At 33.6% G+C, this 13,033-nt stretch overlaps 1 protein-coding gene across 1 annotated transcript; it reads right to left on the minus strand.

Annotated features, from left to right (window-relative positions):
- Nucleotides 1-5,224: 5,224 nt before the first annotated feature.
- On the minus strand, nucleotides 5,225-11,294 carry LOC148877463 (cysteine protease XCP1-like). The gene is made up of 4 exons (XM_088969966.1): nucleotides 10,791-11,294; nucleotides 10,466-10,701; nucleotides 10,244-10,372; nucleotides 5,225-5,269 (listed from the first exon to the last, which is right to left on the minus strand). The coding sequence occupies exons 1-4, from the start codon at nucleotides 11,266-11,268 to the stop codon at nucleotides 5,225-5,227; spliced, it is 888 nt and encodes a 295-aa protein (XP_088826092.1). The 5' UTR covers nucleotides 11,269-11,294.
- Between the last annotated feature and the right edge of the window lie 1,739 nt (nucleotides 11,295-13,033).

Genomic DNA, 13,033 nt, shown 5'->3' on the forward strand with positions numbered 1-13,033 from the left:
CAATCGGTATCTTCTTTCCCTTCACTCCAACGGCCCAAAGATGGGACACTGGGACTAACTAGGTATAGTTGCTAATGAAATTAATTTGCAAACCTTTTCATTTGACTTCTCATTTGACAATGGCGAGACTTCTCATTTGACTTTGTACGTAGCCCGGCAAGGAGCTACTTAGAGAAACCTCTAAGGTGCAAAGCAAGAAGGATGAGTCCAAATGAATCGATGACAACCAAATTCGGTTGTGAGCTGCCAATGTTCCACAGCTTGCAAGAGCATCTTCTATGTTTTGACTTTGATCACTCTTTCGATTTCTCTCTTTTTCTCCCTCTCTGCATAAGCACATATAATAAGTTGGGTAATCTGATGATTCTGATATCTCCATCTCGATCGCTGCTCAGTGCTTTGTTCTTCAAATGAATATGATTTCATGGTATTCAGAGTTTGCATGGAAGCTTTGGGCGTTCTACACCAATTCTCATTATCCGAAGAATCATGCATCCATTCAATTGTTATTAAAACCAGAATGCAATGAGAGTCGGTGGCAGATGATGAACAGTGTCTTGCGGAAGAAGGCAATGACTAGTTTTTTTTTTGAATCTGCGACCAGTAGGAGGTTGTTTCTCTGCCTAATTCCCCATGTGGTATTGATATCATAAAGATGTGGAAAATTACCCCTACATGACCCAAGCCCTTCAAAATCATTCCACATCTACATCTAATGTACACATGTATATGTTTCTAGCTAGCATAATTTGCAACTTGCAAATTAACCTACAGCCACTATGTGGTTACTTCTTTGCCAAATTCCTCATGTGGTGTTAATATCACAAAGACTTGGAAAATTACTCCTACATAGCCAAGCCTCCTAAAATCGCTCCCATCTACATCTGAAAAAAAAACATGTATCCATTTCCAACTAGCATAATCTGCAAATTAACTTATGTCCATTATGAGGTTTGCTTCTCTGCCAAATTGCTCTTATGTGGTGTTGATATCACAAAGACATATAAAATTACCTCTAAATTACCCAAAATCCTCTATTATTCTATGAGTTTTAGTTTCATTGTTTTCCATCATAAAAACAAAGTGTCATTCCTTTAGAAGTTTCGGGAGAGGAGGAGAGAAATACAAATGTTGAGTTTATTTATTAAATGTGAATTTAATTATCTAATCAAATAAATAGGACAAACATCATTTTAGGCTTTTAGTAAATTTGAAGTTTTGAATAGTGTTTCAGATGGTTATACAATAAAGAGACCAGATAAGTCAACAAGAAGAAAAATAAAGTATCTAGTAAAAAAAGACCGATTAATAAAAAAGTAATGGAGCTTGTCAAAAACTTTTGTAATTTATTAATATAGAAACTAAACTAACCCAGGATGGTGGACTTTGAATAAAATGAACTCTTTAATCTACAATTACAATAACTTAACTCAACCTTATCCCAACCATATGGAGTCAGCTACATGAATCCTTATTATTACATTCCACATTGTTCAGTGCCATATCCACCATAGTTATTCGCCCTTAACTCATTTTTCACATGACTGCAATATAAGAAATTTCACATAATAAGTCCAATGTAGAATCCAAAATATTAAATTCAAACTTTTAATTTATTAAATATTTAGGTTGACCCAGTCCATGATGGGACCAATATTTATTCTAGAGGTAGGGTTTGTGTATATGCTTTGTTTTTTTTTTCCCTTTTACAAAACGGAATTAGTTAACAAAGAAGAAATACAAAGAGGGCCCCTAGACCAGTCCCATTTTGACTAAAACACGAAGCTGCTAAATTATGGAATGAAACATTCAAACTTCATACTGATAAAAGAAAAAGAGATATCCACATGAGATGAAACCAAAGCCTTGGCATCATGATATAGGCGACACCATGCCGAAGGCACCATCTTGTTTAACTTCAAGATTAATTTGATGCTAATTGTATCTTGATTTTAAAATGTTATTTAACTTGTTGATTAGAAACCCAAAAATTTTCAAATTATACTCTATTGTAGAATTTATAGCTTAGGTGCACTTTGTCTTGATTTTGAAATTGGTTCCTGATTCCATTTTTCTATCTAAAATTGTTTCTTTTTAATGGCAGATATTGTTATCAAATGCATCTTAATTCGATAAGGCTATGCTCATTGTTATTTTTGCTTCATGGAACTTGCCTTCTAATACATGGTTTTAGATATAAATGCAATTATTTTTATTTGTTTTGTTATAGATATGTCATATAGTACATCTAGAGATACAAAAGATAATGCCAAATGGTCAAGAAAAGAGAAGATACTTGTTGAATTGTTGGTAGAGCAGTGCAAAAAGGGTAATAGGAAAACTATTACCTTTACCTCTGTTGACGTGGGGCCCACATAATTTTGTGATATATATTTGCCATTTAGTATTGTATGCATACCTCTATATATGTTATTATTTTGATTAATGTGAATGAAATTTTTAACCAAACAGGTGAAAATTTATTCTCATTCTTACTGCAAAAAAATTCATTTTTTAGGAAAATTTATTTGGTTCATAACAATATTATCTATTTCTTCCCATTTTTACTCGTTCCTTTCCATCTTAGAATTTCATCTTGGGTAAGAATGAAAAAGAATTGGAATTGAACCAAACATGGCCGAAGTTGTCATGTCTTTTAATTTGTGATAAATTGATTGCTGAAACAAAGCTTTTCCTCTCCTTAAAAAGCTCAAAAATCTCCTTTTTAGTCATGTACTTACCTTTTCAAATATACAAGCCTTAATGGCTACTGAGATGCTGTCGATTGTCAATTATAACGGAAATGAGTTGCATGTGTTTCCCCCTTGAATTCTATGGAGAATAAAATAACTAGCTCCTTGCCTTACTTCAAATGCTTCTAAAACACAATTAATTTGTAGTGTTTTTCCCTTTTCTTTTTCATGTTCTGTTAAATTTCAAGGCACCGAAAAATTTAAACACCCAAATTATGAAGTCCGGAGATTCACGGAATCAACAAATTCAATAATTCCGACAAATCTTACTCAATGTGCTTCCCACACACTACTACCACCATGTATGTATGAAAGATATTTCTAATGCACAGATGTAATGTCTCATGGGTAAGGATGTGAGAACAATTCGGGGCAGCGGATCTGAGCCCGCATATGGCAGACTCAGCAGATCTTTATCTTGGAAACTACCAAAAAAGCTTTTATATGGTTGTATTCAAGCCAATACAATTCCAATAGGTTTGTATTTGGTACAAATAACATCAATTAGAAAACAAAAAAAAAAAGAAAAAAAAAAGAAATAGTTCAAGAGAGCTTACAACGTTGGTTTTGCAAGTTCCATCCTTCCCAGTGTAAGGGTATTGGGATTCAGTGGCTATACCCCCATTACTTATGACCCATTGAAATGCCCTACATATTCTTGAATTAAACCTCCATTACAACCATTGTTGGTTTTATCACAATCCACGAGTTCTTGTTCTGAGAGGCTTACAAGTTGTGTTGTGACTGGCATTTATTCCTTCCATTGAAGAGAATGTTCAACAGCTCCCTACAATGAAACATTGCAAAATCAATCCCAATGGAGTAGTGGAATTCAGTACAGTGTTATTATATATAATGGAAAATTAGATTAACAATTACTCACCACTAGACCTGTTCATGGGCCGGGTAGTTCGATGGCCTGGCCCGGCCCGGCCCGATTCGTACCCCAATCGGGCTTGGTCATATAATTAGGCCCACGGGTCTGACCTCGAGCCTAACACAATAAGCCCGACTGTGTTACGGGTCAGGCTCGGGATTTGTCAAAAAAGTCTGGCCTGGCCTGACTCGACTCAGCATTATATATTTTATAAAATACATAATATGTATTTTATATATTATATAAAATATATAAATAATATAATATTTATTGAAATATATATATATATTTATAATTTAATATATACATTTTTTTTATTTTATTTTTATAATTTCTCTCTCTCACTCTCTCTCTCTCTCTCTCTCTCTCTCCATTCAGCCACTTCAGCAGTAGTAACAACATGGGCTAAATTTTGAGCTTGGGCCCAGGCCTGGGCTCGGGCCCAAGTTTTAGGTCCGATGGTCGGGCCGGGCTCGAGCTCGGGCCTTAGAAAAATCTATTAATACAGAATGAAAGCGAACCCGGCCCAGTCCGGCCCATGAGCAAGTCTACTCACCACATGCTCGTTGATCCTTAACAGGGGTTACAACACCATTCTTCCTCCAGTCAAACGATGAGGGATGTGTTCATGTCAGCTTCACTCTCTTTGTACTACTTGTTGGAAAGATAAATTTCATTGAACTCGTTGAAGCTCATATCTCAAAAATTGGTTGAGTCCCACTGTGTGATCAGATGGTTTTCTCTTGGAGTTCCATTCAATTACATAGGCTAGGTTGCTTTGAAATATCTTAAGTCTCTTTTTTTTGTCTTGTGAGCTTGCATAAACCTTTTCATGCTTTGCCATCTATCTTTCGAAGAGCAACGCAAGTCCTTCCTGAGAGACTATTTTGTTTGGATCATATCCCATGATGGAGTACTCATTAGGGATGCCTACACTAGGGCTGAGCATGGAGAAGATCCCAAAGATGAAGATTATTATAAACTCAGTTTTCCCACCCTCCTAGGGAACTATACTTGGCCAACAGAAACATACTTGCTTTTGGTGCTACCACACCTTTGCCAGTGGGGGCTCTTGTGGCCTCATGGTTTATCGAACCACACTATGATTTCATGTAGGATAATTTGTTTTCTTTTTTTTTTTTTTTAATATAAACTATTATCATGAATATCTCTTTTGGACTTCTCCATTTATTCAATAATTGCAGTCTTGATGAGCAGGCTTTGTATTAAATGTTTTTGGCACATGGGTATTAAATGTTAGGTGCATCAAAATATCTTATGATTCTACACCAATTTATTAAACAAGGACCTCTTGGATAAATTGACTATAAACCATGTTACCATAATTAATATAATAGTGCCATTATTTTCCTTATCTATATCTATACTAAGTGGAAATGGTGTTTCAAGGCTGAGTCTTGTCAGATGAAAAGCCTCCTATTTTGTTTTTTTCTGCATTGCATTTAAGGTCATAAATGATATTTATGTAGAAAGTGAATTGGATTTGAATAATACCCAAAGTCTTTATTAATTTTCATGCAAGGGTTTAGTTGTCATTTTATTATTTTAGCTTCTCTTCTACCCAAGTATATTCTTAGATATTCCTGTAATACGTACCCATCACACCAAGTAATAGCCTCTATTAAAGTTTCAAAAGAAAGTTAGATAAGAACATAGAAACCTAAAACTAAGAAAAGGAATAGTTACATGGAAAAGATGGAGAGAGACGACCGACCACGCCAACAGAAACCTAAAATTTCTGACTTTGACGGCTTCCATTGTTTCTTGGGCGTTTGAATTTCAATTAATGAAAGTTAAAAAAATCATTGGCTTAGAGCAGGAATACCAATGAGAACGGGAATGCAATGAAGCTCTGCTGGACGAGACCCAAAAAGAAAACTGCTGTGTACTATTTGAATTTTTAGAATCCAACTCATTTGAAACTTTGAAGGGGTCGAGAAAAATCTCACTTGTAAGTAGGGGTGTAATTGAGTCAAAGTTGAGCCGAGTTAGGGGTATCAATTGGACTGCTGGATTTGGTCCAATCTGATCCAGTCTAATGTGAGTCCATTATAAATGGGTCAGGTTCAATCCAGTCTAATGAATATTTTGGATCGGTCCAATTTAATGTTTTGACCATTCAATTTGTGTTTTGATTTAGATTGGTTTCAATTCAAACCTGGTCCATTGACACCTATATTATTATCTTATATCAATGAACCAGATATTAGCTTAATCCAACCCAATCGATATAAATTTATTATGGACGGACCAGGTCCAATCCAATATAATAAATATTTTGGACCAGATTGGTCCAATCCAATATGTCTTGTTGGTCCGTCCAATCCATGCAAATTGGTTTTGGATTGGACAGTCCATTAACACCCTTAAGCCGAGTATTAAAGTGCTCGAGCTTGAGCTCAATTTAAAAGCACAAGCTTGAAACTCAATTTGATCTCAGTCGAGTTTTATATAATTTGCTTGAATTTGACTTAAGTTGATACTTATGAGCTATTCAAGCTCAGCTCAACTTGGACCGATTATAAATAAATTAATATAAATAAATTTAATGTATTTATATTGTAAATACAAATATATTAAAAAATATTTTACTATGAACTCAATTAGGCTTATGAGACATTCGAGCTGGTTGTTGCGAAGCTTGAACTTGGCTTGACCAAGTACTTGACTCGAGTTGAGCTCAACTTAAACTGTGAACCAAGTTCGGGTAATTAGGGGACTGAGCCTGAGTAGCTCATGAGTAGGCTCGGCTTGCTTACACCCCTAATTGTAAGATTTTGATTTTTTTTCTTAGGATAACCTCTAGAAAACTGATCTCGGCTTCCTTTCATTTTTCTCTTTCCAACTAAGAAATTTTAAGGCTATGTTTGGTTTAAAGCAAAAAGTAGGGAAAGGTAGGAAAACCTTTACAAATCTTGTATGGGTTTCCCTACCTTTCCTTTCCTTTTCCTACTTTTCCCTTCAAACCTTGTATACGTATCCTACAAACCCAAAATTGAAGTTTTTGGGAGCGGAGAAGAAGAAAAAGTACAAAATGATCGTTATTTAGTTGATTTATTCAAAACACAACAATTAGTTTGGGTTTCGTTGTTCTACAACTTAGAAACCACAACTTAGAATAGTAAATTAAAGTTGCAGAGCTACCAACACAAATCTTGTATAAAAGATGATCTCTGGTTTTCATGGTTCTACAATGATGGTGGGCCCATTCAAAACACAACAGTTATTCTGGGTTTTGTGGTTCTACAACTTAAAACAATAAAGTTATGTTTGGTTTGAAGGAAAATGTAGGGAAAATAAGGAAAAGGTAAGGAAACTTTTACAAACCTTGTATTGGTTTTCCTGTCTTTCCCTTCCTTTCCCTACATTTTTCTTCAAACCAAAAATAGCCTAAAAGTTGTAGAGCACTAGAGCTACAATAAATGATTTTCAGCTTCCCCAAAACTGGGGAGAGTGATAAACGGGATCTAGGGAGGCTTGAACAAAAAGGAAAATGGAAAAATAAAAGAAGTGGGTCTCCTATTTTCGTTACTGCACGGAGCAAGTGCTGATTGCGGCATTTGCCCATTTGTTTCTTTCCAAGGTTAGGGCTTGATAACTAAGCACGTGCATTTTCATGTGAAAAATTTGTTTCATATTAATTACTTGAATTTTATATATATCATAGTTAAGATAGAAATTAAAAATTTACAAAAGTAACAATATGATTAAAAATAAACTTAAATGTTTGTAGTAAATGTGCATGTGCATTGGATGTGGTAATTTTAAACTATAATAACAAATTATTATTATTATAATTAGATTTTGCATTCTATTTCTGTGATAAACAAAAATAATTTTATTTTAACGATTATTTTTGTTTAATATGATGAAAATATAACATTAGAAATGTTCCTAAATATTTTCAACAAAATTCTGTATTTTTTCATTTTTTATGTTTCATATTTTTCTAAATATTTTTATTCAACTATGACTTCATGAGTCTAGATAAGAAAATAGCTTTGCTTTTGAATCAATTTTAAATTATATATTTCATCTACATTATATAAATAATTTTTACTTATCACACTTAATTTTTGTTCGACATAATTAATATATAATTTTTATATATTCTTTTGGTAATTTATAATTTTTTAATGATTTAGTATTTAACCATCATATCATTGATTAACCGTTTGGCCCAAACCACTAACCCACCACTCAAAAAGGAAAATGTTTTGATTTCTAGGCTGACATTAAATTTTGTATTGCATTTTCATCATTGGTAAAATTATTTCTTATATATAATACTTATTTTTGTTCAATATAATGAATTTATAATATTAGAGATGTACCCAATATTTTATTTTTATAAACATATAGCATTAGATATGTGCCCAAAATTTTTTCTAATTTTCTTTTATTTCTATGATTCTTTGTATTTTCTATTTTTAAAATTTTATTATTTGATTATGATATCATTTCATTGCTAGGTTGATTTGAAATTTGGCATTCCATTTTCATGGTTAATAAAAATACTTCTTACATTACATACTTATTGTTGTTTAGTATAATGTATATATAATATTAGAGATATCTCAATTCTTTTTTTTTGTATTATATATTTTATATATTTTAATTTTTTATTATTTAATTATGTATTGTTTATTAACCCATTTGACCCCAAATGATTGAATTGCTTACTTGCCATTGGGAGGGAAGAAAATGGTTTTGCTTTTAAAGTATTTTTCAAAATATTTATTTTTATACTATTAAAATTAATGTTATGGATTTAACTAATAGAATTTAATGATGAAAAAAATATATCTTAAATATAGGATTTAATGAAAGAATATACATTAGATATAAGATTTAATGAGAAAGAATAAGAAAATGGTTTTATTTTCAATTGGTTTTAATTTTATATTCCATTTTCATCATTAATAAAAACATTTCTTATTTATCATACTTATTATTATTTAATATGTCAAACGTACAATGTTAAAAATGTTCTCATTTTTTTTTAATTTCTACATTTTTTACATTTTATCTATTTTAATTTTGAATTTTATTATTTAATTATGACAACATGGATTAAAGATGACAACTACCCAATATACCATTTGAGTGCTTACCCTTATCTGGATGAGGCTTTTAGTTGCCAAGGAAATGGAAGACATGATTCAGAGAATCTGAAATGGAGATGGAAGCCAGATGGTTGCAATCTTCTCAGATATGAGAAATCGGCCTTGATTTTTGTTTTTTCTTGGACATTCTTTGTTTGGCCTTATAAATACGACTTTAAAAGGACCCTGCACTTTTCAAATGCTCTAAAGCTGAGCAGTTACAGATTTTAGGTGGGATGTCACCATAGAGATTTGCTATATAATCTTTTGTTTTCATTTAGAAAATTTATTGAAGAATGCAAGGTAAAATAGTCTTTTCCATTTTTTTTTCATTAGGCACAATTTGGAGAGTACAAATACTAATTTTGCATTTGTACTTCCAAATTGAGCCTTAATAGTTATGAATGGTTGTCACTTGTTAGAAAATTTGGGGATAATTGAAGGCAATTTCTAAAACTTGAAGTTTGCCCATGATTTTAATGATTTAAAACATTAACAATTGATGTGACAGGTCTCATGTCCAACTATAAACCCCCTCTAAAAAAAGTTTTGGTCAAAATAAACTGTTGAAATGCAAAATTGATACTTTGAACCTTGTCTTAGCCTGTTTTCTATCTTTTTACATCACCTATTACTACTCTTGGGTTCCCATTCGTTCATCTCAGCATTTCTTGTTTGTGGATAATTTGTTCCTTGACTTTTCTACAAACATGGGATAATTTGTTCCCCATTCCCCCATCCCTGTGGGACCCACTCCAAATGGAGTGGGGATGAAGATGATTTTCTCTAATGGAAATGGAGATAGAAAAAATTTCATCCCCCATTGGTGGAGATGGGGTAAGGATGGGGAGAGTAAGCCCCGCCCAATGGGCCTTCAATCCCTGCCTCATAGGATCTCTGCTTATATATATATATACATGCAAGTATTTATTGGATATGTTTGAATATATTTGGGTCTTTTTAATAGGGTTGTAAAACTTTACTATTTTATTTTTAATTTTAAATAAAATAAAATGATTGACATTATAAAAAAAATTACGGGATGTGAATCCCATATACTCGTGAAAAAGGGATAATAACCTTGTCCCCGCCAATTGTAATGGGGATGGATGTGGAGTGTCTCCCTGGCCCTACCCAGCCCGGTTGGCATTCCTATTTTGCACATCCCACTCTAATTTTATAAATTCTATAGGCAAGATACTCCTCCATCGAATAATATCATAATTGATATGCAACTATGAAGTATACAAGCATTTAGATACACCAACAGCAATCTTAATAAAGCATATTCTTGTGCATTGTAGAAATACAAACCAAGATTACTGCCCTTTTATTTACTACACACAAACATGTAAGTGCGCTATTGAAAGGGCTGTATATTCCCTGGTCAATCAAAATGTGTTTCTTAGTTATGAAGTTTCTCAGACTCTACGCATAGAAATTTGGGTTCTTGCTCTCGGCTAAACAAAATTTTGTATATGACTTACACTCCTGTACGATTGAAAATCCGGCAAAGCCAAAATGGCTACAGTGACTGGTTGTTTATAGACTTGACAGAGGATAGAGTCTTCATTTCTCTCCACCCATTTATAGCCATTGATCTTTACTGTTTTGGGCTGTCAACAAAATAACAACATTAATCAGAAAAGAACAAGAACAAGAAACAACATTAATCAGATGAACAAGAAATGGTTCGACAGAAAACATACCGCATTAGTGTTGCAAGTTCCTTTTCTTGCGGTATATGGATAGTATTGGGACTCAGCAGCTATACCCCCATTATCAATTACCCATTGGAATGCTCTATATGGCCAACCACCATCACAAGCGGAATCGTATGAATCACAGTCCACGAGTTCTTGTTCTGAGAGACTTATAAGGTTTTTAGTGACTATGGCGTTTATTCCCTCTATGGCTCCAGTTGCAGAGAATGCCCAACAACTCCCTGTAAATGAAGGATTAAAGATTAAATCCAACTGCTAATTGGAGATAGTAAAATAAATTACAGGAAAAAAGAAAAGAATCAAAACATACCACAGTCTCCTTGATTTTTAACTGGGGTTACAGCTCCCTTGTACCTCCAGTCCCACGATAGAGGATGTGGACATGTCGCATTCAATCTCTCTGCACTTGCCTCGAACACGTTCTCTTGATGAGGATCCATCTTAGAAAGATAATTCTGACTGAACTCCTCAAAACTCAAGTCTGAGAATTGGTTGAGCCCCGCAATATGATCAGATGGGTTTCTCTTGGAATTCCAATCAATTACATGTGCCAAGTTGCTTTGAAATATCTTGAATCTCCGTTGTTTATCCTCCAAGTTGTTGTACACCTTTCCATGTTTCTCCATCCATCTCTCAAAGAGCAAAGCAAGCCCCTCTTCTGAGATTACTTCGTCTGGGTCATAACCCACGATGGAGTACTCACTGGGGAGGCTTAAACTTGGGCTCACAATGGACAAGGCCACCAACAAGGAAATAACGAAGATCAACTTGGTTTTGAGACCACCCATTGAACTATGTGTGTATAACTATAATATGATCAATCAACCAAAAAGAGGAGTTCTGGTTCATTACGTTGTTGTTGTCCCTGCTGTTGCTATATATAGAACAGTTGGATACTTCTCATGAAATATTTCCAGCAGGCATTGTCACTGTCATAATTAATAATCTTGTACTATTATCATAATTTCAGAGAGCATCCCCTTGGAATGTCTTATTGACTTGACAAAGTCTCATCGTTTTCCAAAGTTTAGAATAATATACTGTGGGCTGTGTACTTGTTTTTGATGTTTTTGTCATTTTGGTATTAAATAATGGCTATAGATTTGAAGGATAGGTTATGTTGTGGATTGGATACAGTTCTATGACCATTATTCAGGCTTCTGCCATAGTATAAATCACAGGTTAAGCTTGAGCTTAGGGCATGGTATTAAGTGGGCCCAACTTACAATGTAAGACTGGGTATATGGGAAGTATTAACCAAGAAAAATTCAATGGTTCTGATGAATGGTTTTTAATTTTTATTTTTATCTTGTCGGACTGGGTTGGAAATTTGTTAAATTTTGAATGGGTTCAAAACCTAATCTAAGCTTGTAGTGGAAATTCTTCAAATTGAGGGAGAGAGATGAAGGAATATTTTAATAAATATTGTGAAATTTCTTAAAAACTTTTCCTAAACTTTCTGTTCCTTTCTTATTTTCTATCAAACTAAACGTAGTCTAACTGACACTAATTCCCTCTGCAATGGTTAATTCTACATGGGTTTGGCAATAACATTAACTAATGGATGGATATGTCTATTATCATGTCAAACTTGTAAATAAATTTCAAGTTGGTCTATATCCTATTAAATGCAACTAAGAATGTCCCTTACGGCGCAACCTTAAATTTATTATAATGATGAATTGAGAATTCAATCTACTGGATCAGAATGAAATCTTTGCTTTGATTGGCATTTAAGAAATCTCTCTCTCTCTCCTTTTATTTTTCTTTCTTTGTTGAAGAAACTTACACCGTCAGTTGTGCAAACTGAACCTTAGCTTGTTCTATTATTTTAATGTGGAATGAACATAGAAATTAAGACAGAAGATGTACGCATCACAGTCTAGACATCGAAGTTACCTTTTTAAATAATTAAGCATTGAAATATATATAAGCAAATTGCTGCACCTTAGAAGCTCAAATCACTGTCTCACCATGACGTACAGTTGAGAATGGGGATATTAAGCCTAATCCGGTAGTCTTCATGAGTGAATTTTGGTAAAGTGCATGGGAGATGGATTTAATGTTTCGGTTTTCTAGCCAATTAATGATAAATACATTTGGGCTTACAAGTAGGGCTGCAACTTGGGCATATTGGGGTTGCGCATTTGTCAAAATTTCAATAAGACTGAGTCCGAAGCTGTCTAAATTCTTCAAATTGGTTATCCTTACAAAGACATTTTTTTATGCAGGAGCTTCTGCTTCACTCCACCATGGGAAGACCTTGACCCATAGGAGATGACTTATAATCACCACACTATCACCTTTGGGTTTATGATAAATAAATAACCTTGGTTGGTGTACCCAATATCAATTATTATTAGGTATATATTCTATGCAGCAGTTGCTTGAGAGTTTAGAACACAGAATGACAGAATATATATTGAGCTGTATAAAATATGTAATAACGTATACTTCTCATATTGGTATCTGATCGGATGTGCTTGGTTCTTTGGTTAGGTAAATATAAGTTAATGAGTTGCTCTGAAACACAATTAAAAATTTCTTTATAGC

This window comes from Nelumbo lutea, chromosome 1 (genome assembly GCF_056320005.1).
Source record: "Nelumbo lutea isolate HS-2025 chromosome 1, American lotus-T2T, whole genome shotgun sequence".
NCBI lineage: Eukaryota > Viridiplantae > Streptophyta > Magnoliopsida > Proteales > Nelumbonaceae > Nelumbo > Nelumbo lutea.

What these genes read in the sequence shown, in the direction of transcription:
- LOC148877463 (XM_088969966.1), bottom strand. Translation starts at nt 11,268, where the DNA reads ATGGGTGGTCTCAAAACCAAGTTGATCTTCGTTATTTCCTTGTTGGTG. An exon ending in TAAAAATCAAGGAGACTGTG is followed by an intron (nt 10,702 to 10,790) that starts GTATGTTTTGAT and finishes CTTCATTTACAG; the next exon opens with GGAGTTGTTGGGCATTCTCT. An exon ending in ATTTTCAATCGTACAGGAGT is followed by an intron (nt 5,270 to 10,243) that starts GTAAGTCATATA and finishes AAACTTTAATAG; the next exon opens with AGGCTATTACTTGGTGTGAT.